This window comes from Terrapene carolina, unplaced genomic scaffold, assembly GCF_002925995.2.
Source record: "Terrapene carolina triunguis isolate 2854851 unplaced genomic scaffold, T_m_triunguis-2.0 Scaffold130, whole genome shotgun sequence".
Lineage (NCBI taxonomy): Eukaryota > Metazoa > Chordata > Testudines > Emydidae > Terrapene > Terrapene triunguis.
This window is the reverse complement of record NW_020664481.1, coordinates 9,161,013-9,186,851: the sequence shown is the minus strand read 5'-3', so window position 1 is coordinate 9,186,851 and position 25,839 is coordinate 9,161,013. Positions and strand designations below refer to the sequence as shown.

At 42.8% G+C, this 25,839-nt stretch overlaps 1 protein-coding gene across 2 annotated transcripts in view; it reads left to right on the top strand.

Moving 5' to 3' along the window:
- The window catches only part of CDH4 (cadherin 4), a 643,793-nt gene that overhangs the window by 514 nt on the left and 617,440 nt on the right, over positions 1-25,839 (top strand). For both annotated transcript variants that reach the window (XM_026652873.1, XM_026652874.1), the window contains exon 2: positions 2,785-2,896. In XM_026652873.1, coding sequence (XP_026508658.1) covers positions 2,785-2,896 — 112 coding nt within the window. The remainder of the gene's footprint in view (positions 1-2,784; positions 2,897-25,839) is intronic.

Sequence of the window (25,839 nt, the reverse complement as noted above, 5' to 3'; positions counted from 1 at the left end):
CACACACACACACACACACACACACACACACACACACACACACACACGCATTCACACGGCTCTCTCCCGAGCCATTCATAGGCACTGGCGGACAAAACCTCCTGTACGGAGAGACTGCATGGAAACCAAAGGGGGGGGGTCTGTTTGGCAAAGGGGTAACACGGTACCCCTCGGGCCGGCCGAGACGAAGATCCCCATCAATTACAGCTCGGTGCGGCCAATTCGGGGGGGGGGGGGGGGGTATTGCTTTAATTTTGCAATAAGGGGAAGGCTGTTCTAAGGCGACCAAATGCAGGAACTTCAGAGCTGAGGCTCAAACGGGGATTTGAGCCCCAGCATTTCCCCCTCACGCTGTGTGCCTGGGTGTTGCAGCGACTCCTGAGAGAGGGAAAGCCACGCAGTGATCAGCGGCGGAGAGAGGACCGGGCACAGCAGGGTGGGCTAACCCTGGAGCAGCATCCTTTAACTTCTGAGTTCCGTAGCTTCGGCAGATTGATGTCCGCCGCCTTCTAGCATTTGCTGTGGGCCATTTTTATGGCGTACTTCGCTTCATTTCACATCTCCCATTCGATGTCATTAAAGGGCTCCTGTCGGGGGAGCTGCTGGGGGGGTTGACCAAACTTGTCCACGATTTAATATGCATTTCCTACGAGCAACTTCCGTGGCTTGGGTATGCGTTACTCGCTGTAGTCTTCGTTCTGCACTCCGCATCTGCACTCCAGAGCTCACTTACCGGGGTACTCTAGTCTATCGGATTTTGAATGCACATTTGCAGTAGACTCTGTCATGGAGTCTTCCGAATTGAATGTTGCGGCTCCAGAGTGCTGACCGTGGAGTACAAATCCTCATAAGTAGTTCCTTCGCCTGCACGGGAGCGATTTTTATAACCTCCCTATTTCGGCTGTATCACTTACGGTATATTTTAACTGGGCCTGGTGTGTGCCCTACGGGCTAGTGGCTTGAAAAGTTTGTTTTCAATTTCTTGATGCAATCCGATCAAATAGAACAAACGACCCCCCCTCCCCCGATTATATAATATATAAACCATCTATCAATCACGTGGATGCATTCTTAGCATGTTGCCTGGAAAATGTTGTTGTTTTGGGTAGGGCTTGTCCTAGAAACCAGTGGCATTGTGTATTTTTTCAGGCTGAGCCCCAGTGTGCCAAGTTTAATCTGTGGGAAATGTCCATCATGTCCCAGTTATCAGCCCCGGGGGTGGGGGAGAGGAGGGGAGGACACTGGCATACTCCCCCCCACTGCAGCGGCACTAGCGGGCACACTTCTAACAACTGGGCGGTTTTAAATTCAAAAGCTATTTTCTTCCCTTCAGTCAGCCCCTTTGAAATGTTTCCTAATTGCAACATCTTGCCGGAGACCGTCGGAGTCCACAGAGCTGCTGCTTTCTTGCACTTCCCATACAGGAGCTGGCATCTGTCTCCCAAGCGTGATTTCTAGCAGAGATTACATTGGCTTTTCTTTCTGCTTAGTAAGCTCCTCTGAAAGGACAAGCCGGGTGTTTTTCCTCCTCCTCCTTTTAAATGCAGCTTTCTCTCAGTTCATAATTATTTTAAAATCCACCTGAGTGGAGCTGATCTCATTTCCTGGCTTGAGGGGCTCTGTCTGCGTGGGCTTGTGTGGCTGGGTTTGGATGCAAACCCTTCCTGAGTTAAAAGTGACACGTTCCCTGGGTATCTGATTAGTTGGTCTTTAGCCCTGATCAGTGAGAGCCTAGCGCCCACTGGGTTCTTTCCACGTGGAATCTGTATCCATTAGCTCATGCTCGGGAGAGATCTTCTCTTTGCCCCAGAGCTTCAAACCATCCCTTGCCACCCGCATTTATTTGCAGACAAGGAGCTTTATGGGGGAGTTGTCCAGCGGTCCGAGAGCATCACATCGCCCCCTTCCCCGCCTTAGGTTCGGGGTAATGCGGGGAGCGTCGCATCTGGAGCCCAGTCCCAGAGCGAAGGAAAGAGAAAGTTGCTTGCAGCAGCCAAGTTTTCAGGCGGCGCTTTCCCTTTAAGGCAGGCAGGTTTGGGGCTGGGCGATGCTAATAGGCTGCCTTGGCTCGGGGCAGCAGGTGTGGGGTCATCCTTAGGGGGGCTGTTCTCGATTAACCTTCGTGTGCATGTGCTTGTGTTTCAGGCTTGCGTGCACCCTCGCTCCCTGCCAGGTGGTTATTGCTCGGCAGTTCTGCCCTGATTTGCTAGGCGAGGTGCCCGGTGCTTAACGTCTCAAATGCAAAGCAGCCGCGCACTGAGGCTTAACTGGAACTTCAAGAGACTTTCCGGGGATGGGGTGGAGTTGGTGGGCAGGGTAGTTGTCAAATTCAGACGGGTGCTCCTCTTCCCAGTTCTCACTGAATTATTTTTAATCACATTCCAGTCCCATAGTGTGGGGCCCCGATCCTCCTTAAGGATAGCAAAACTCCCACTGATTTTTAAGGTTGCAAGATCAGGGCATAGGATGCCTGCACTATAGGAGCACTGTTGTCATTGATGAATTGCTGAGCCTCCTCTCCACCCCTTTTAATCATATCCAGTAAACCAGGCTTCCTATGAATAACGATTCCTTATTGTATTTCATGCCACTATTTTCTGTCCAGTTTAATTGTTCTAATATGGTCTGGATCCACTCCTACAGACTCCTTGTCACGTTCACCGGATCCATCTTTTATTGCACATTGCTTTGTTGTTCAGGTTCCCCTGCTCCTCAACACCTGAACAACAATATCATAACAAACACAAGTCATGTTGTTTGTTTCCCTTTGGTTGTTCTCTGCAGGCGCACAATGGGGATCTTACAGTCAGACCCACTTGCAAGCCTGGCTTTTCAGAAGAAGATTACACAGCTTTGGTTTCGCAAAATATCGTGGAAGGGCAGAAGTTACTCAAAGGTAAGTGGAATGAAAGGATTCCTAGATGCTGCAGTGAAAATCTGTTATGCTCATTCTTTTTCCTTTGTGGGGGAGAGGCGCTTAGAGATCTGAGAGGCAAAAGGCCAGAATTTTCTGGTTTTGCTGGTGAAATCCATAGAATGTTTGTAGGAGGATGAAGCATGAAGTGATTTACCTGAGAGTAGTAGTTTGTGAATTAGATGAATCATTCCATGTCCACATATTGGCTGACTCAAGTGAATTATTGGAATATAGTACGTGACATCATCCATTTCACATCTTAATCTCCCACTCCCCCATCATGTTGCAGGAGCTTTAGATTTGTTTTTTACAGAGTATTTTTCTGTATGAAATTCAAAGATCCTTAAATTATCCCTACTTTGAAATGCATGATAAAGCAGACGTTGTTGTTGGAAATGTGGTAAACAAGCCTACAGACATTCTGTTCACAAATGTGGCATTCATTTTCATTACTGCCCCACTGACAACATGAAAACACAAGCAGGAAGAAACTACCGATTAGCTTGATAGTAATTGCAGGATTATAACCACTTTTGTGATTGTAAACTCTAAGACATCTTCATAATCCAAATGACAATAGATTATCCTGGGTATTGATCTGTTTCCCTTTCAAGTTAAAAATAATTAAACTTTATATTTGCATGATACAGGAAATGTATCCTTGTTTTACTGCTGTGGCAATATTTTAAGACAAAATACGACATCTCTGTACACTGGTAATCTCTAACAGATGCGATATAGGAGTTTTGTAATCACAATACATTGAAAAGGGCTAAGCAGCACACTGAAGTTCAGTGTTTTATACTGAATAGATTGTAAACTTTCTCACAAGTTTATTTTCTCACTTTTGTGGTCTTTTCCCAGTATGGTGGGAATTATGTCCTGTTCTATCTCTTTCTCTCCCCCTTCCCTCCCCCGCCCAAATAGCTGACACTAGCTCTACCATTTGGATTCATTAGAGATACAGGATTGCTGTAGTTCTCTTTCTGGCTTCATCATCTGGAACTGAGCATTTCGCTTCAGTTATATAACCCTTTTATCTCTCCATGGTCTGGCAATCAGTTTGGTTTTTCAGCCTAGTTGTCTTAGTTCCGCTGTGCAGGAATTCACCTGGCTGACCCTGGCATCAATTAGCAGAATTTTTTTAAACTTTATTATTTTTAATTTGAAGGATAACTATACAGAAACGTCACATAGACAAATTCCAGGAATACCATAAGTAATAGAGAAATGCTACCAGGTGTTTACATAGTTAAAGTTCTTTTTTTCCCCCTGCTACCAAAACTGTAGGATTTTGATGATCGGTCTGTGAGCTGAGCATTTAGATTTCGACCCTTTGGCTATGGGAACTCATTTTGATTTACAGTGTTTTCCAAATATTTCTCTCTACTTTTCATCTTACTAAATAATAACATCATTAGTCTGCTACTTTGGAGGAGTATTTATGACAATTTGCTGTTGATGAATTTTGCTGCATATTGTGTAGGTGGACAACAGGGATGGAGCAGAAGGTCTGTTTAGAAGAGTTCAAAGTTATTGCCAGCTAAGCCAATGGAGTAGCTGTCATTTAATTTCAATAACAGATGTCATCTTTAAATAAATATGAAATTATATTTATACAGTCAGTCTAGTTGAGTTGAATAAAAATATGTATATAATGAACCCTGGTTTTATCCTTTAGAGTCTCCTGTTGAGCTCCCACTGCAGTCATGGCAAAACTTCCATTGACTTGGAGGAGAATTGCCCCTCAATATGTTATTTAAATATATATGTAAACGTATATACACATCATATGTAAAATGTGTGCCATGTAACATTGCCAGGTGTTACGTCAGTTGTAGAGCATTTTGTCAACTGTAGGAAAGAGAAAAAAGTGCAAATATTGTGTTTGCCAATAGTTAAAGTGTCTTCTTTACACCTTTGGAATTGTACACTCAAATACATGCTGCTGTTTATCATAGAGAAACAAATATATCTAATTAATTTGTATAATTGGGGGGAAAAATCTGCTACATAAAATTCCACTTTGTGCTTATGTTATTCTTATATATACTCAAGCATGCAAAATTGGTAGTTTTCCAGTTTTCATTTAATTTTACTTCCTAACACTCTGTGTCTGCAACATAAAATGTTTACCTCTTTCTTTCCATCTGGGTGAAGTATTCCACAATAGTTCAGCCCAAAAATGGGTTCATGTTGCTTATATTAATGTGTTTGATGGATTGGCATATGTACTGTTTCACACTATCTAGCCAAGCAAAGCTTTTCTGCCAGTTACCACCATCTTGTCAACAGTATTCAGCAATTCCTCTTCAGGCTCAGTGGGACTGTTTGTGTGAGAAAGGCATGTAGATTTTGGCCTGCCAAGATTTTTGGGGATTCAGGGGGGAAAAAGTTTTTTTTTTTTTTTTCAAGTGACTCTCAAAAGATGAAATGTACCTCTGTGACGACCAACACAAATTCTACTTAGCTCCAGGGGGTAGATTATCAACTGGTGTAGTTTGCAGTTGACTTCCCTGGAGCGCTGACAATTTACACCAGTGGAGGATTTACCCCAAAGGATTGATGTGATCCAATAGGCCTTGTGCTGGACCTCAGGACAGGAATGAATTTCAGCCAACGTTAATAAGATTCAGTGGTAATAAATGAAGCCTATTCAAGGTTACTTAAAAACAGTGAGATGCTAAATACAGCATTTACATGCTAAGCTTTGTAATACCTGGCCCACAAATGTATATGTTATGAATACATGTATCAAAATAAAAGTGCTCCTGGCATTCCTGGTTTGAATAAAGTTAAATAGATAATGACTACTTATAACTGAGTTATTCCAATGGAAATAGCTGAGCCTTAATTTGACAACAAAAGCTTTAACAGACTCCTTGTTTTATTATCAGTATGTCATAAGATACTAACTGCTACTTTGTGGCTCATCCCATTTGCCTGACTCAGCTCTCTGACTTCCTCCAAACACACAGATTCCTGCAGGAATTATTTGTTACACAGTAATTAACATGTTTATGATAAATGGATGGAAGAAATGTCACGGCATTTTGTTTTATGTCTAAATGAAAAGCATTTGCATTCTAAAAATTTCATACTAATTAGGCTTTAAATAGTTTTCCCCAATAGGGCTGTAAATACTGTATATGGCACCCCATTGCAAATGCCGTAGCTTAATATGGGGCATTAGCTGATGTGATCTGTAAAGCCAGTGGCTCCCTTAGAAATGCTGCTCCTTCCTCTTTTATTGTGAGTTGTTTGGATGTAATCATATATATTTTTGGCTGTTGTTTTTGTTTTCAGGATAATAAACTTACAGTCATGATCGCTGATGCATGGTAATGTCTAAAATAGGATGGTTAAAGTATTTTTCCTTAGGCTAAAACTGAACCATCTCCAAGCTGCAGTGTAGCAGAGGACAATTACTGTGCTGGTATCTTTTTCCTCTGCTTTGTTAATAATTAATGTTAACTTAAACTGGTGAGAACATCTATCCGGAGGGGTTGGCGGCACTGAGATGCACTGCTACCCTGGAGGCTGAGTTCAGGAGCAACCATAGGGGTTTGATCCCTGGGTTAGTGGGGGTCAGGTGTATTGGGGTGATAACCTTTTAGCCTCAGAGAGCAGGAGGCGTGGGTAGCAAGTAGGGTGCTGGTAATAGTGGGCTGTGTCATTGAAAGGTGACTTGCAAAAGTAAATTAACAAATTTGATGTGGTGCCCTTTTTTATGCTGCTTTATAAAGTCTGAAAGGTTGAATTGCGCTTCTTTTTTTAAACATCTGGGTTTTTACATTAAAAATTCAGGCATTGTCTGCACTGTGAAGACTCTGATGCCTGGGGACCTAGTGGAATGATGACATCACAGTTCTAGTCTATTTAGGTTCTTACACAGCCTGCACCCCGGAGCATCTGAACACCTCCCAGAAGTGCAATAAGTTTCACGACGAGTGTCTGCCATGTGTGGTTCTCACAAGAGTCAGGATGCTGAAAGCGGAACAATTGAGAAGGAACGGGATTTTTAGTAAAACTGTTTAAAACTCCTTTTTGTTTGTTGTTGTTCACATCTAGTTAACTTCAATGACTTATGTCCTGTCCATACACCAAAGTGGCAGTGCTTTACCTATTTTGGTATAGTTCAAGTGGTATAAATCCCCTAGTGTGGACACACTTACATTGGTTTAAAAAAAAAAAGTGCTTAGACTATGTCTACACTACAGCCTATGTCAGCATCATTTATGTTGCTCAGCGGCATGAATAAACCACCCCTGTGAGCTGCATAAGGTACATCGTCATAAGTGCTCGTGTACACAGGGCTATATCAGCGAGAGAGCTTCTCTCCCCCTACACAGCTTCTGCCGCTCACGGAGGTGTTCTTTGTATGCCAGCGGGAGAGAACTCTCTCCCGTTGGTGTAGAGCAGGGGTCTCAAACTCAAATGACCACGAGGGCCACATGAGGACTAGTACATTGGCCCGAGGGCCACATTTACTGACACCTCCCCCCCTGCCCCCTCGGCCCTGCCCCCACTCCACCCCTTCCATGAGGACCCGCCCCTGCCCTGCCTCTTCCCACCACTTCTCTGCCCCCATTCCAACCCCTTCCCTGAAACACTATCCTGTCTGACCCCTAGGTAAGTACTCAGGCAGCTAGCCTCTTCTGCTGCTTGCACTGCCCTGGCTACGCTTTTACTTTTAGCATGTCTGCATGAGCTGGAAATTACCCTCCAGCTCCAATGTACTGTAGACGTACTCTTAGCGTTTACAAGGCTTTTATAATTGTATGCTCTGAACGTGAATAGGTGACATACATATCTTTCCTATTACTCCGAATTTAATTTAGTTCACTGAAGTCCATTCCACTGTCAGTCACTTTAGTCCAGTCTGAATTTAATTTATATTCATTCCCGGTGCCCATTTGCCTGGTTTAGAAATTAGTGAGCCAATCAGTCTGGCTGAAATCTAACGTTTGGGTTTTGCATGGTCCCTGCCCCTAAATTTCCAGTTCAACTGGATAAGCCAAGGCCAAAATGGGGGGCAGGAGTACATTCAGGTATTGCAGGGCTACCTAGGAGTCAGAGACGTGATCCTACCGTTTACTTAACAGTGCTGGCTTTTCAGTTCTCAAAGGACAGTTGTTCCTGGATCACAACACTCCCTAACTCATGAGCTGATTCTGCTCTAGGATTTTCTGGCTTGGCTGGGGTTGCTGTATTTTTGCCTAAGTCCTTTTGATTAGTTCTTTCTTTCAAAAACACCCCCCCCCCCACACACACACACACAACTCTTTCCTTCACTATCAGTCGCATCTAGCTGCTGCTGGAGAAATAATCAGAGCGATAAGGATTGCAGCTGAAATATTCCATAGCCCCTGAAATGTTTAACATTTAAAGGACTTGGCTTCATAGTGAGTCCCCGGGCCCTAACCTCCTGTTCTGAGGGGCTCAGATTAATTACTTTTTATCGCAAGCAATTTTATGAATCTGCTCATTGCTGAAAGGAAACTACAAACATGGCATGCTGGAGGCATTTAAAGCAGTGGTTTCTTCCGTGTCTCTTTAGGAGGGGGAAAAAGAGAGAGATGAATTTGACCAATGTTTTTTTAAAAATGGAAACAATTGTTTAGCTGAGGCTTTTAGATTTGTCGTGAATGCTTTCTACTCAAAAAATAAAACCCTGTGCATACAGCATCTCCAAAATGACTCCTGGGATTTGAAGTCGTTGATGTGCATTGTGGCCTCCTTGGTGGCTTTTGGCTTCTAAAGCTTAGTGGGGAAGAGGGAGTCCTGGCCCACTGTCAGTCCCTGGAGATGTTGTGCCCATGAAGCTGAAGGCAGGTAGAATGCCTTTAGTGCCACTGAGGGTGGGTCCTTAGAGGCAACTTCCACATCAGCTTCTTGAAGTGCGGTGTGCATGCCTCTTTCCCCCTCCATGCCATCAATTCATACAGAAGGGCGCACAGCCATCGCTCTGTCTTCTGCCATGTCGTATTATGCCCCTTTGATGTGTCTGGTGCTAGAATTTCTAGGAAGCAAAGGGAGGGTGACTTGGTTCCCTATTCAGTACTAGCCACAGTCTGCCCTAATGTGTTCAGTGGGGAATTCCACTACTGCCTGTCCTAACTATTTCCGATACCCCATCTGGTTTACTGTGACTGTACCTTTCTAGTGGACTAGGCTGTATGTTCCCCACTTGGAGTGTATTTGAACAGAAAAGAATCCAAGTGTAAGTGGGAATTATTGAAGAAGATCATACCCTGTCCTAATAAATTTTACAAGGTTTTATATTAAAACCTGAAACCAGGTGAATGCTCGGTGGGCCCCAGGACTCTTCCCTACATGTTGACCAGTCTTCTACCTTTACATTTTGGGAAGGAGACTGTTTGTTCATCCCCCTCTTTCTTGGTCTAACTGGTGGGCAGTTGGCTGGCCACTTCTCCTCCTGCAATCTTCAAGGCACATTCCAATAGGTTTGTCCTCTCCTCCTTCAAGCCCAAGGTTTTCCAGAAAAAGATGCCTCCCCACCTATCCTACCCAGGAAATGCTTCTCCAGCCCCATAGCTGCCTCTTTAAAGGTATTTATCGTCACCTGGGGTTTGTTGCAAGTCAGAATGCACTACACAAATAGGGAATTCAAGGGAAGACCCCAGGCTGGGACCAATACATTGACTCACTGAATATTTCAGGATGGAGGCAGCCATTGCATTTTATCCATATTGCGCATTATCCTTCATATCATAGTCCTAATATAAAAATTGTATATCAATTTAATGAGACCAGATTATTTATTAAGAGCCTGCAAATTAAGCCTCTTGTATTGTTAAATGAATATTACTTCCCAGATCAGAGTTTCAAACCTAAGTAAAATCAATTTTGCTCAAATTCTGGGGAAGCAACTGATCCTTATCTGAATTACTTGGCTTTTTCAACAACAGACTCAGCTTTTCCTCTTTTTCTGTAATTTGACTATTCAAGAATTGCACTGCTTTAAAGTAGTCATGCCTGACTAGATGATATTTAGGAGAAGAATGAAATGAAACAGCAAATTCTAGTGAAGAAAATTCTGTTTGCAGCATTTTTTTTTCCTGGCATGCTGAGATGGGGCTTAGTTATGTCTGGGACAATATTGTTTTCAATATTGGGACAAATTTGGGATTTGATGTTAATCTTTATAATACATGGGTTTGTGGTTTTTTTTTTTTATGTTTAAGCCACTGACATCAACATCTTCTAGTCTCAGGAAGACCTGGCTACCATAAAGCTACATCTATATTAGCAAAGTGACTTGTTCCTGGCCATGTTACTAAGCAGTGGTCCCATTGAACTGCTGCTAGCAGTGTGGAATCTCTAGAATGCTTTCTCAAATAGTATTTAAAATGTTATTGTTTAATTTACCCACACTAATGGTTAAACTCTTCCCCCCCCCCCATCAGTTCACATGGACCCATTGCTGATTTCTATTGTCTCCTCCACAGATATCCCTGTGTGACGTTTGGCAAGTCGCTTAGTCTCTTGGTACCCCATCTGCTCACGGGGGTTAATAGCAGAACCCTACCTCAGAGAAGTGTTGTGAAGATAAATGCATTAAAGATTGTGAGGCACTTGAATGCTGTCACAATGGGGGCCATATGAGTACCTTAGGCCTGGTCTACACTGTCGGGGGTGGAGGTCGATCTAAGATACGCAACTTCAGCTACGAGAATAGTGTAGCTGAAGTCAAAGTATCTTAGATCGAATTTAAATTACTTACTTCGCGTCCTCGTGGCGCTGGATCGATGGCCGCGGCTCCCCGTCGACTTTGCTTCCGCCTCTCGCACTGCTGGAGTTCAGCAGTTGATGGGGGAGCGATCGGGGATCAATTTATCGCGTCTACACTACACACGATAAATCGATCCCCGATAGATCGATTGCTACCTGCCGATCCGGTGGGTAGTGTAGATGTACCCTTAGATAGATAGTCACCAGTGGGAATTTACTAATGTAGATGGGGCTTAAAAGTCTGATTCAGAAGGATTATTGATGATGGGATTTTCTAGGGGAGCCTCAATCATTTTATTTTTTCCATAGACCCAGAATTTAATAATATAGAGGAAGAGGGGTACCTAAATTTAGTTCAGTTCATGGATACTGGTAACACATTGAAGTACTATGCCTAGTACTATGTGTTTACAGGATTGTGTCCAGTACATGCTTTGAATAAAATTTGTAAAACTCCAGTTTTTCAATGGCTCAATGATTTATCCTTTATAAGGACCAATGACTAGAAATGAAGTTCTCTATGGGCCTGATCCTGAACAATTGAAGTCAATGAGAGTCTTCCCACTGACTCAGAGGCAGAAGGATCTATCTCTGTGTATTTTCTCTATATGAAACCGTATTTTGTAATTGTAAAAAGACTGTGGTTAACTTGTATCTAGATACTTCCATGGCCCACCTCACCCTTGTATCATGTAATGTCAATTTTTTCCCTGATACTATGAGACATTTTAAAGTATTTTTTTGAAATTGGAAGAAGGGCTTTGTGTAGATCAAATAGCTTTAAATAGAAATATTGGAACGGCCTGCAAAGATGGATGCTAGCAGGCGAATGGTACTTGTCTAGCTTCTAGCAAGGGAAACTTCTAACGAGGTAATAATTTAAACACAAGGGTCCAAAATTCTGCTGTGCATCACCTCTAAAGTCCAGGCGTAACTGTGGGCATGATTTGTCTCCCAGACTAAAAGAAACAGACTTAATGGAGAGCATGCAGCATAAAGATTTTGTTTTGAACTGAATTAAAAGGAAAACATCTGTTTTTCTCAAAATATTTGTCCGTAATGCTGGCTGCTTTATTTCCTTCAGTAGAATCATTCCCAAGTGAATTTCTGTGAAATGCATAAAGTTGTTAGTTGAGCAAAATTCCTTTCTGCTGCAGTCTTTAATGTTGTTCTTGCCGATATTTGTCTGAAATAGAACTGCATTCATGGCCTCTTAATGTTGTTTGTTTATTTATTTTAAATTGCAAGTGCATGGAGGGAGAGAGGAGAAACAAATGTTTCGGCATCTGGACCATACAGTCATTAGAAACTGAGATTTTCAGCTACTACTGCTGCTCTCCCTTCCCAACACATCACGTAACTCCAGGACACTGACTCTTTGCATGCCAGCCCTGTCTCTTGCTTATCCTCTGTTCCCATCTGGTGCAAATGCTCAATTATTTCTGCTTTACCATTGCCTGTCTCCTGCCTCTGCTCCTATTTGCCACCCTTTGGTAACACCAAGAGCCAATAACAGGGACTAGTTCAATGCTCCATTTGCTATGTTGAGGCTAGCTGCTATGCTGAGGGTCAGGTACGCTACAGCCTGTTAAAATTTCTACTGGTGTAGCAGTCATTTTCTGGAAGGCCCAGTTGAAGGGCTGGAAGTACTCATGTAGGGCCTGGGAATCCATTTGTGTCACCCATGCAGCAGAAAAATAAAAGTATAAATCCTTTCGATTTAAATCAAGAGCCAATCTGTGTGTTACATTGGTATTCAGAAGCATTGCTATCATTAAGGCTTTTGCCATTTCCTTGATAAACCACAATTTTGTAGCTGTTTATAGATTAGGCATAAAAATGAGTTCCAGCCTAAAACTTTGCTATCCTGAGTTTGTCTAGTAGTGATCACCCCTTTTATTTTTCCTTTGAAATAATTATAAACATAGCAATTAGTCAAAGATAAAAAGCCAGGATTACAAAAATTGTCACTTACAAAGCTATTAATCGGCTAAACCAATCAATCAATCCCTGCTATGGAAAGTCCACAGAAAGACACCACAAAGGCATGTCAAAGAAGCAAATAGAACTGTTTCTTGTCTTAGAGAGTAATGTAATTTGGGATTCTTGGCATGCAAAGCAAAACCACCAAGAAATATAGTAGCAAGTGCTTTAATTAAATACAAAATCGTGGTTTAGCAATTCTGTGTTTGTATAAATGTGAAAACCCAAACACTTAACTAAGCGGTTGCACTTGAATAAGTCCAAATCAGTACTGATTTACGGCGTAAAATGTAACAAGCTATTTATCCAGGATCAACTTAGTCAGGAATTAAATAAATAAAATAGCTGTGATATAAATCAACCCTAAGTGCTTGCTCCTACATACGCTTGCTGCTGTGGCCAGTCCTACTGTGAGAAGTCCCGTTGACTTCAGAGAGACTATTCATGTGCAGGATCAGGCTCTTAGTATGACAGCAAGTTGTTACCATCTGGTGGCTCTTCATTGCCTTGTGGAATGCTGGGCTGGTTTGGATAATGCTGCCAAATGTGCCTCCACACGGTGGCCCATCCCACTGCGGACAGGCTGAAATGTTCATGTGGTGTTTGTCTTGTGCTCCGGTGCCATGGGGTATGGGGTGGGAGCTGCACCTCGTTAACTGAGCTCTGGCTTGTTCAACAGCTTGGATCAAAACCACTTTCCTCTTTATTGTTGCCCTCGCATATTCCTATCCACCTCCCTTTTTAACAGGAAACCTCCATCAACTAGTTCTCTAGCTTCCTCCATAAACACATTTGCCAGTCCCGGACGCCTTCCTTATTGCATCACACCCCTGTCCCCAAACACACAGGTGGGACTAATTCCCCACCTGCTTATTTGGCATGACAGAGAAGTTTGGTAAAGAGGGAATGGGGAATTTTTCACAATGAATATTGGGCCGTATATGTCATGGTGGGAGGGGAGGTGTCTGATCGTAGTGGGCAATTTAACAGATTCTCCCTATCTTCCCCTAGACCACACAAATTTGGATTTAGTGGCATCTAAGGCTGCACCCCCTAATGACCACTGCTTGTCCCAGAGTATGCCAGATTTGAATTCAGCAGGGACTGGCTTTCAGGATTTCTGGGCTCGGCCACAGATTCTTCAGTGGGAAGTTGGAGCCATATGCCTCGTCTGGGAAAGGTATAAAAATGTTTGTTTATCTGACTGTGGTGTGGGGGAATGATTTGGTTTAGGGAGAGCTGTTTATCAAGTTAATTCTGCTCCCCCATCTCTGAGTAGTTATCCCATTTCTAGTCAATTGTCGTGTTAAGTAGGAAATTAATGAGAACGTGTGTTATCATACATCTATAAATCCCCTGCACAATGATAGGTGAACAGATCACTTCTGCACTTCCATTATAGGAGCCACCAAATAATTCTGAGCTAACTTAAAGAATGCAAGCAAGAGTATATTGAAGAAACTGATCTTAAAATAATGAACCCAAATCTGAGCTATTTGTACAGGGAAAACATCAGCTGACTCCAAGTCAGTGAGCCCACCATCAGGTCAAACATTAGGTGTTTGATCTAAACTGTGAAATCAGGAAATTCAGAGTTCAAGAAAAAAACTCCATCCAAAGTATGCCCTGTTTTACCACCTCTGAGAAACCACGGTAATTGCTATATGACTTTTCTTTTCTTCTTCTTCTTTTTTTTTTTAAAGCCTGCATTCCTGGGACCCATCAATATCTCAGTGTTGCTGGGTTGGTAAAGAATGGGGTTTAATCCTCCGTCTGCTGAATTTTATGTTTGGTCAATTTCAACTAGACCATGTTGCTTTAACGTGCATTAGCATTTCTCTGTAGCAACTCATAGTACCTTGGTGCACCAACTTATGCTTGGATTTAGGTAGACTTAAGGTAAGCTTTTAGAGAGAGAGAAAAATCGTAGAAAGTGGGAAATGCAACCTCACTTAGATAAGAACAGTGCAGATCCTTAACTAGAACGTGTGCTAGGGCTGTGTATATGGGCTCCACATGAACTGAAATAAATCCAAATGTCAAGTTGCATTTGTCTTTGCTTTTCACGGCTTTTTTTGGGTCAGAGTGACACAAAATGTGATCTTCTCATTGAAATTTCACCATCTAGAAACACACATCCATGAGAGGGCCCAGATTGTCATTTCAGCTGCATGAATTGCACTCTCCGCCTTTAAAATGCCTGCAGAAAACCTAAAAACAGATGCAAATATTTGCAATGTAAGTACACCTTCCTAATATGCACATTACTTTATTCATGAAGACATACACAAAACACTTCACTGTGAGGGTGATATTGTGAGCATTTTTCTATTAATAAAGAATCAATGTACTTGCAGTTTCATCATTTTGAGATTGTAAATGAATAGCGAAGACACGCTAGGATAGTGGTGTACTGCTGGTACAAATGTATACGATCCCCGGGAGGATCTGTTTTATGATACAATTGGTGTCTTAAGTGGAGCTTAGGTGAGAAGAGTGGAACAAAGCGTAGCATTTCCCTTCTACCCAAATGGCAAATGAGACATTCGGGTGGCCGTGTATGTGGCATTTTGTATTACGAAGAATGGCATAAAACAATTCCACTGTCAGGAAGGTGTGCAGGCAACATTTGTTCTCACCCTGCAATCCCCTTCTGTCAAAGGGGAACAACAGAATTAAGTTGTTCCTTCTAGACATGGCCTCTCAGTGGGGTGCAAAGCCGTGGCTGGAATTCTGGGATCCGTTGTGACCTTAACCCTAGCTGCCAGTTGTGCAGAGAAAGCATTCCCACTGCTATGTGCCCTATATGTTTGCACAGCACCTACCACCCGGGGGCCCCAGCCTGATTAGCCTCTAGGCGCTACCACAATATCTGTTAAATAGTAGTAACATTTCTAAAAGAGGAGCAACTCTTAGCTGGTTCAGAGGGCTATGGTAGCAATGGTCGTGCCTGCTCCACACCTTATTTTTCCATGAGCAAGGAGCAGTCTGTGCACTTAGGGGAGATGGGAGCACAGGCAAAGCCTGGGATTGTGTGCTCGGAGGAGGGAGTGTGCATAAGGAAGGCTGCTTTGAGCCTTTGCTCACCGTACTGGGGCATACTGAGGATTAGAACTGAAATAATCCTGTACAAATATGTGGAGATAATTAGCTAATCACAGGCCCAGCCTGTTCCCTGGGATTGGCCTGTGGCTGATCCAGCAGGGGACGACGCCTCTCTGTGTGTCCTTATGGGGCTTAAGGAGGGGCTGCCCCTTGCTCCCCGTTCTCTTCCCCCTCTGCTTTAGGCGGCATGTTGAGCTTCCTCTCTTGCTGGTGGGAAGGGAAGAGCAGTCCCACGCTGTGTCCTTATTGGCCAGTTTGGATGCTGCAGGGGCTCCACTGATTGCTTCTCTGCCCCTCTGAGAGCAGAAGAACAGCTGTTCTGGCATTGGGCACCATTCCGGCCAGCTCCAATCGCCCCCCATCAACCTTAGCCTCTGATGGGTGTGGTTTCTGGATGGTTGTCCAGGCTGTCCTATCTCACTGCCTAATTTCTTTAAGCGCTCCGGTTTAGCGGATTGCCGGTTTGGCATTGTGAAGGCCTTTTCCCAGTCTGGGTTTTTCACTTTCCCTAAATCAGAATCAAAACCTAATCAGAGGGAGGATATTTGGATTGAGCTCAACATCCACTGACAGCCATGGGATTAAATGAAAGTCAGGTCCCATGGTAGTGTGTGGGCTGGGAGCATGTATGCCTCTATATACAAACAGTGGGAGGTACCCATTGGAGGAATGAAGGGCACAGCAATGAGAAATAGGTGGCTGGGGACTTTGACGTTTGCCAATAATATAGAATATTGATCGTCAGAGAAACGTATGTAATGTAGTGTCTTGATGGCAAAGTGTTTGCTCTGCATTGGACCAGTCAGCTGCTGCATTTCTTGTTTTCATCATAACTTTATAGTCTGTAAGCTTAATAATGTTCCAGCCCGTGTTTCACCATTACACTGATTTGTGCCTGTGTCTTGTTCACCTGTTGTGAGTGTGTTCTAGAGACTGGTTTTTTTTTAGCAGAAGCTCACTGCTCTGTGTTAAAGGGAAAAACTCCCCCTGCCGATGAGATCTAGAGTCGCTCATTTGAGGAGAAAAAAGTAGGGAGAGTGGTTTTCCAGATGGAAAATTATTTATAGACTTTTTCTGCTCCCACTAAAAGTACTCTCCTAGGGGAATGGGAGAAGGCAATGTTTCGGGTCCTGAAAGTATTACTACTTGTCTTTCAAGAGCCTAATTTTTGCTGGCTGGTTGCTTCACTCCCCTGAAAACAGAAGGTTTACACAATTACATGTAAAAGGCAACTGTTACGCTTGTCTCCAGAAAGCTTAATTCTTTGTTCCTACATTACAGGGGTGAATTATTCTTTTATTTGTTTCTCCTACCATGGGACTCTAAACATTTTTCTTTTTTGGTTGACTCCACATCCCTTTTGGCTTGTGACCCTCCCAGAAGGATAGAGGAATGTGGGTAAATGACATAAAAAGAATATCTAATTTTTGTTTGAGTTTGGGTTTTGTTTTGTTTTTTGTTTGAGGCTGAAGGAAGATGTAGTGAAGAGTTACTAATATAATGATGAGTGTAAAGACCAGGGTTGGGTCGAATGCAGTGGGGAAATGCTTCTTCCCTGAAAGAAGGTTGCCATTGAAAATTGTCAGAATGCACTAAAACATTTCTTGATGGAACAGGCGGACTACAGCAAGAGACTAAACCAGAGAGCTTTTAGTGTTTATCTCAGTAAAGATAAGTGTTTATCTTATCAAATTGTGTGTACTGGGCTATCTTGATTATCACTTCAAAAGTTTTTTTTCTCTTACTTAATTGGCCTCTCAGAGTTGGTAAGACAACTCCCACCTGTTCATGCTCTCTGTATGTGTGTATATATATCTCCTCAATATATGTTCCATTCTATATGCATCCGAAGAAGTGGGCTGTAGCCCACGAAAGCTTATGCTCTAATAAATTTGTTAGTCTCTAAGTTGCCACAAGTACTCCTGTTGTATCTCAGTAAAGTGAATTGTGGGACTTTCCAAATGAGTTGTAAAAAAGCTACATAACAGACAGATGCTATATACCATGAAAGATAGCACATTCCATTCCTCAAGGGAGAATTTGACCCCTCCTGAGTAAACGCCTAAGTAGTTGAGTGTTTTGGGTAGGGAGCTCAGTAGGGGTTCAGAGACTGTGGACTGCATCCTAACTCTCTTGTGGCTGCTTCTCCACTATTCTACACTGGAATAGAGGTCACTATCTTTGTGAATCCACGAGGAGGGTGGGAAGTTCCATATAGATAGATGCAGAGCCCTTTCCTCTGACCCATCCCAAGCAGAATCCTCCCGACTGGGTTAGGTGTGGTCTGGCTATCTGCTTGCAAAATACAAACTCCAGCCTCTGAATGAGGCTAGCTCAGGCTTGAAGCTTGTCCCATTTTGGAAGCTATGCACTTGACAGATCAAGGAAAACCACGTGAAAGTGATTCAGTAAGTGGTGCTCATGGCTCTGACTTGGTACTGAACCAGCATTCTAATATAGTGGTAGGGGTCAATGTTCCATCAGAAGCGCTGCCTTTGTGGTGAGACATAGAACAGGGGTCCTGACCACGTATGTTCATTTACGAGCCCACTACAATTTTTATGGCAGTATGGATATTAACTCCAACGCCCCGGCAGAACCCCAAGGCAGATAATGGCATTTTATGTCTCTGAATTCTTCCCTCCATTTTCAATAGGATGTGGTATTCTTTTCACTTCCTGCCCTAAACTCCTACACATTCTGCTGTGTGCTGTTAAATAGCTGCCATGTGCCACCCCAGAGCAGAGCACTGATGGAGGTGCTCGCTTCATCTTTGTGACGGGGTAGCAAGTTCCATTGTTCCAAGTTCTTCTCCCAGTACCTATGAATGTTTATGACTTAGAGTAGTCATTCCCCCATTCACTGTTAGGGTTGCCAACTTTCTACTCACACAAAACCGAACACTCTTGCCCCACCTTTTGCCCCTCCCCTCCTCGGAGGCCCTGCCCATGCCCCGCCCCTTCTCCGAGGCCCCACACCCGCTCACTCTATCCCCCTCCCCCCGTCGCTTGCTCTCCCCACCCTCACTCACTCATTTTCACCAGGCTGGCTCAGGGAGCTGGGGTTCGGGAGGGGGTGAGGGCTCCAGCTGGGGGTGCAGGCTCTGGGGTGGGGCCAGAGATGAGGGGTTTGGAGTGGAGGAGGGGGCTTCAGGCTGGGGGTTGGAGCCGAGGGGTTTGAAGTATGGGAGGGGGCTCCAGGCTGAGGCATTGGGGGTTGGGGTGTGGGAGGAGGTACAGGCTCTGGGCTGGGGGTGCGGGTTCCGGGCTGGGGCCAGAAATGAGTTCAGGGTGCAGGAGGGCACTCCGAGCTGGGGCAGGGGGTTGGGGTGCGGGTCGTGGTGGTGAGGGCTCCGGCTGGGGTTGTGGGCTCTGATGTGGAGCAAGGGATGAGGGGTTTGGGGTGCAGGAGGGTGCTTTGGGCTGGGACTGAGTGGTTTGGAGGGTGGGAGGGGAATCAGGGCTGGGGCAGGGGGTTGGGGTGTGTGCGTGGGGGGGAGTGAGGGCTCTGGTTGGGGGTGCGGGCTCTGGGGTAAAGAACCTTTTTTCTGTCACGGGCCATTGACCCACAGAAAATAATCAGTTGCGGGCCACTCACCTGCTTGGGGGGTGGGCAGAGGCTCAGGGCTTCCCCCTGCAGTAGGGTGAGCTAGTGCTTGTGGCTCCAGCCCCATGAGGGTGAGGGGGGTGCCAAGACTCAGGGTTTCCCCACCGCAACAGGGCGAGCCGGCACGTGTGGCTCCTGCTCTGCAGGGCGGGGGCACCACGGGCCGGATGAAATTAACCACAGGGCCAGATCCGGCCCACGGGCCCTTGGTTCCCCACCCCTGCCCTACGTGTAGGAGCCGGAGGGGGGACATGCTGGCTGTTTCCTGGGAGCTGCGCAGAGCGGAGTCTAGCAGGGAGCTGCGTGACGCTATCGCCAACTGGACAGTCCACGGCCCGGTCAGCAATGCTGACTGGAGCTGCCAGGATCCCTTTTTGACTGGGTTTTCCAGTCCAAAACCGGATACCTGGTCACCCTATTCACTGTAGCTTGAGTGGTGCCCCTTCCCAGTCCAGCTCTGTCTTCTAAGAGCAAGAATTTAGCACTTAGCATGTTTTTGTTTTGTTGAAAAAAGACATGCAGCGATGAATGCCATGAAACTGTGTGCACCTTGAAACTACTGAATTTGTGCTCTGTTACTTATTTCTAGTAGCCTCTCAGATAGGCTAGTTGTAGTACAAATATTCTTGCCCCAAAGAGTTTACAGTCTAAGCATAGAGAAGCTTTATGAAACGATACAAACACTTGTTTTTTTAAAAATTGGCCAGCTCAGGTGTGCATCCAAAAAACCTAGGTCACATGCTCAAAAAAAGTTAATACCTTGTAAAGGTCAATTTAATGCAACCCCAGCTAATAAAAATACCTCCGGAGGCATAAAATTGAATACCCCTAAAATTATAGAAGCCTTTGAAGACAATTTAAAGATTAATACGTTGGAAGGAGGGGACTTAAATGCTCATGTTACCTGTTTGTTGTTGGATGCTAACAATGGGTGGAATGAGCCTACACATTTGAGCGACAAGGCAATTTGGCTTAAATTCTTCTTTGGGTATAATTTTTAATCACTTATTTTAAGTGCTTATGAAATGTGTCAGACTTACAGGACTAGTAAATGGATTGCCCTATCTATCAGGGGTGTGATCCAAAACACGTTGAAACCAACGGAAAGACTCCCATTGACTTCAGTGGGCTTTGGACTAAGCCATTACGCAACTGGAGCAGCATGAACAATGGCTGTGCAGTATTTCTTGCCCTGCCCTGCCAATGAGCCCTGTTACCTTCAGGCTGTAGTTGTGTTGATCATTTAAAAGTTTTGGGCATGCTGAACTTTTTTTTTTACCTGTTTTTTCTCTCACATATACATGCATGGTTCTCACTGAGGTCAATAGGAGATGCATGCATGTTTCTGGGGGCTGAATTGGGCACTTGTTTCTTGACTGCTCTGCTGAGAACTTCAAAAAGGAATGCCAATATTGGTGGCAGTCTTTGAGATATGGGCAATTAGTAACTGGGCTGTAACCAGCAACACCTGTCACAGAGCTCACTGAAGAATCATCAGTTGGTAATAAGACTTTGCCCTGTTTGGCTTGACACATGACAAATAGTTGTATTTCAAATTCCCCTTTTTTGCCCAATGGCAATCCCATTTTTTTGGCAATTCTGTGGAAGCACTAGCCATTGCAATTAGGAAAAAAAAAATAATCAAGCAACCTGTGACCTTTGTGTTGGCCCCAAGTATGACTCATTACTATTGATAGCATGTATGCTGATGATTTTTCATTATATACAACCAGATTGGATGAAGAAATTTGTTATGAATGTTTTTCAAGAGAGATTTTTTCCTCTCTGTGTTGAAGGAGGGAGGGATTTATTGCAAAACTGAAAGTTCATAGTAAAACTTGTTCCGACAGGCTTAATTTGCCCAAGAACAATGGTTGTTCCTCTTGCATCTTTGATATGATCATGTATGCATTGGAACCTGATGTAAATGTGGTTCAAATGTATTTTAAAGGGCTTCCTTTTATGCCTCCTTTTCTCATAATCTTCAAAACTATCTCTTCCAACAGACTGTCAAAATTACAAATGATTCATTGCCCTTCCCTTTGCACTCCAAAACTCATCCACGATCCCTCCCAAACCTTGGTTTCCTGAAACATCCCAATGCCAGATCACTCTATTAATTTAAAACAAAAATAAAAATGAAATTTTAAGGTCAGATTCTCATGATGTAAATCAGTGTAGTTCCTGATATCCGTGGAATTAAGTCACTTTATATACACTGAAAATTTGGACCATAATATTCCTGCTGGTATTTTGTCCCAATAGTTGCTCTATGTTAAGTTGGCATTACTAACAGTTCTTCCCCTTAGTATCTGATAGAAGGCAGCATGGTTACCAGCATTGCTGATTCGGTACAGCAAAGGCCATTTTGCTGATTTCTGTGTGTGCTGGATTAAATTACTCTGCAGGCTGGATTTTACAGTCTTGTAATATAGTATTCTAGCCCAGGGCATCTAAGCACATCTCCCTACTTGTTTAAAAAGCTTTATTTTATTGCACATAATCTTTAGAATTTGTGTGTCAGTCTCATTATAAACATAAAGCTTAGAAGTATTAAAAATAGTTCGATAGTCCAGTGAATACTCAATAAAATGATCTATTAATTGAACAAGGGACCATAATAGGGTTGTGGTTAACATGAGAATGCCATTGGGATTTGGTTCTCGTGGTAGCCTTATCTTTAGATTTCTTTTTTGGAAATTATAAGATAATAAAGAATGCAGAGAGTTAATGGAAGCTACTTCGTGTTATGATATTTCATATGTGAAGTGCAACATCACTACTGATGAGCTACTCCTCTGGCATCTGTGATAGCTATTGTATGTTTGATATTGGAGCCATTGTCTAAAATTAATGGGAAATGGGCTTCCAAATCTCCTATGTGGCTTTGAAAATCTCAGTGGTAATTTCTTGTCCACTCAGGCTAGATTTATCATCAAAGCAACATTAATAAAACACTGGGGCAAATTTTGCTATAAATTACAGCTGTACAGTACAGTATCTAGGGAGTAAGGGTTAGTGGGGTTGGCTAATGGCCCCAGAAATGACTGTATGGATTTTGGGTAAGGCTACACTGGCAGGAGTGCTGGCTGATTTATTTTAGGGTATACCAAGCTCCACTGCCAAGACGTGAGATGTCATTCTAAGATTAGATTGGCTTCTGAAGTCAGCAGGCAATTGGTGATGGTTCATAATCAGCACTAATGATATGGTATCATGGGATAGCTCACAAATAACAGATGACTTCTGGGACTTCAGATGCATGCTGAAGAATAATAATGTCCAAGTGATCTTGTCTGAGATCCTTTCTGTACTGCGAACACAAGAAGCTAGAAGACAGAAGATTCTGGAAGAGACCCGCTGGCTAAGTAAGTGCTGTAGAGTTTTGGTTTTGTGGAACATTGGTCCACCTGCCATAGGTAGAGGGGACTGTATAATCTGGGTGGCCTCCACCTCAGTAGAAGAGGAGCCAGTCTCCTCAGGAACAGGCTGGCTTGGGTAGTCAGAAGGATGTTAAAGCAATAACAAAAGGGGAGGGTAAAAAGAGGGTAGATATGAGCACTCATTTAGCACAGAATCAAGATGTTGAAAACAAAGTTAGTCAAGCGACCAAAGGACATGAAGAGAATAAATGCTTTAATTGCCTATACACCAATGCTAGGAGCTTGGGTAACAAACGAGGAATTGGAATTGCTCATTTATGAGCATAAATTCGATTTTTTGGGGATGAGATTACAAGTTTGGTTGATAAAAGTAATAGTGTTGATGTAATATACTCAGACTTCTGTAAGACATTTGACTTGGTAATACATTACATTTTGAATAAAAAACAATATCAATATAAAATTAACTTGGCACATATTAAATGGATTAAAATCTGGCTAACTGATAGATCTTCAAATGTAACTGTAAACAGGGAATTATCATTGTCTTTTTAATGGAGTGTTGCAGGGATTGCTCTTGGCCCGTGCTATTTAACATTTTTATCACTGACTTGGAAGAAAACATAAAATCATTACTGATAAAGTTTGGAGAAAACACAGAAATTGAGGGAGTGGTTTATAATAAAGAGTTCTCGTCACTGATATAGAGTGATCTGGATTGCTTTCTAAACTGAGCAACAGTATGTGTTTTAATATGGCTAAATATAAATGATACATCTAGGAACAAAGAATGTAGGGGACTATAATCTGGGAAGCAGTGACTCTGAAAAAGATTTGAGGATAATGATGGATAATCCTCTGAACCTGAGCTCCCACTGCAATGCTGTGGCCAAAAGGGCAAATGTATCCTTGGATGAGTAAACAGGAGAATCTCAAGGAGAAGTAGAGAGGTTATTTTACCTCTGTCTTTGGCAGTAGTGCAATCCCTGCTGGAATATTGCATCCAGTTCTGATGTCCACAGTTCAAGAAGAATGTTGATATGTTGGAGAGGGTTCAGAAAAGAGCCACCGGAAAGTTGAAAGGATTAGAAAACACGCCTTATGGTGATACTCAAGGAGCTCAATCTATTTAGTTTATCAAAGAGAAGGTCAAGGGGTGACTTGATCACAGTTTGTAAGTACCTACATGGGGAACAAATATTTTATAATGGGTTCTTCAGTGTTGCAGAGAAAGGTATAACACGATTCAGTGGATGGAAGGTGAAGCTAGACAAATTCAGACTAGAAATAAGGTGTAGTTTTTTTAACAGTGAGGGTAATTAACCACTGTAACAATTTACCAAGGGTCGTGGTGGATTCTCCATCACTAACAATTTCTAAATCAAGATTGGATGTTTTTCTAAAAGATCTGCTCTGGAAATTGTTTTGGGGCAGTTCTATGGTCTGTTGTACAGGAGGTCAGACTAGATGATCACAATGGTGCCTTTTAGTCTTGGAATCTATGGGCTCATAGCAAAATTTTGCGCATTCTCATTATCTGGGAATGGGTGCTGCTGTGACCTACTCGCCTGTTACCTGGGTTCCCCACCAGTCTGAAAAAAACCCAACCCTGGTGAACGAGGAGAGATCACTGTTAGTGAAAACACACAAACCATGGCTAGAGGCATTAGTAATGATAGTGAAAACTGGGCTCCTTCCAGCTTGAAGGTGAATCTAAGTAGGTGCTGCTTAATCCACATATTCAAATGAAGTGGAAACCAGGCTTCAGGAATTTTCACAGATGGAGTGAAACTGCTAACTGTATCTTTCTCCCCCAGCACAAGTATCTAATCACATTGTTTTCTCACTTTAAAGGACTTGTATTATATCAGAAAGACAGCCCATACTTGTGGTTATCTTGGCATTCCCTTATTGCTTTTCAGCTCTATCAGTGTAGTGAAAAAATCATTTTTCCTCCTAGCTTAAGTACAAAGCTGACCAAAATTTTACAATTAAAAAGTGTTATCAAGTCAGAATATTTTTCATTGTGATAATCCCTCATGCGATATAGAAATGTGGTTCATTTGATGGTTTCAATTACAAAACAAAAGCAGACAGATCGGGGAAAAAATGCTTTTTAACAGTTCCCTCTGTTTTCTAAGACTTAGTTCCAGTCTTGCAATATCAGCTAGTGTTGCAGAGCAAAAGGCTTATCTATTTATTTCTGAATGTATTGTGGTGTTAATCTAAAACTCCTTCTCCCAATGGAATCTCTATTCGGGAAGCTCTAACCTTCCCCCAGCAAGTTATTTGATTTCTGAAGTTATTTTTTAAAAAAGGGACTGATTTGTTTGTATTTTGGTAAGTTTGATCTTCTAGTATGATAAACCGCTTTCTTCATCCTGGTTTGTTGTGGATGAACAGTGCAGAACGGTGAGATAGGACATGTGATGATCACTACAGTTTTGCTATTTAAATGTAAGTTTAATGTTTTACAATGCTAAAATGATAGCCTATTTAGTGGAAAGTTATAAACCGATCTCTGTCACATAAAAACCCAAACATGTTCGAACAGCTTGGATTGTATCATATAAATCTGTTTTGTTTTTTGTTTTTTCAACAGAAAAAAACATCGTGCTTATGTTTTAACCATGAAGCTAGAATTTTATGCCAACAATGTAGCTATACGTGTTTCTTAGTGTAAAGGTATAGCAAAGGGAGAAAAAAAATACCATGCACACATTCTGTAGGGTTTGCACATTTTTTAAATGATCTTAAAATATTTGTAAACTAAACCTTTCAGAACAGATTTGCTATGAGGTAGAGGGAGAATAAGTAGCTTGATCTTGGTTTTAGTGAAATTTTGTTAGCGACATAATCCTTGATTAATTGGAATTGAGTGTAAAAGTAGGAGTTATTGCACTAGAGCAAATACTCATAGCAAATGCCTTTTGTCTTTTAATGGCTGTGGGATCAGCTGTTATCTTAGCCTCTTGGGTGCAGCGCAGGGTGCTGACTAGCAGAAGAAAATAGATGAGAGATAATTGGATGAAAATGGGGACAAAATGAAAAAGCAGAAATATTTTTAACCTTGCACAGGTGTTGGGGCTC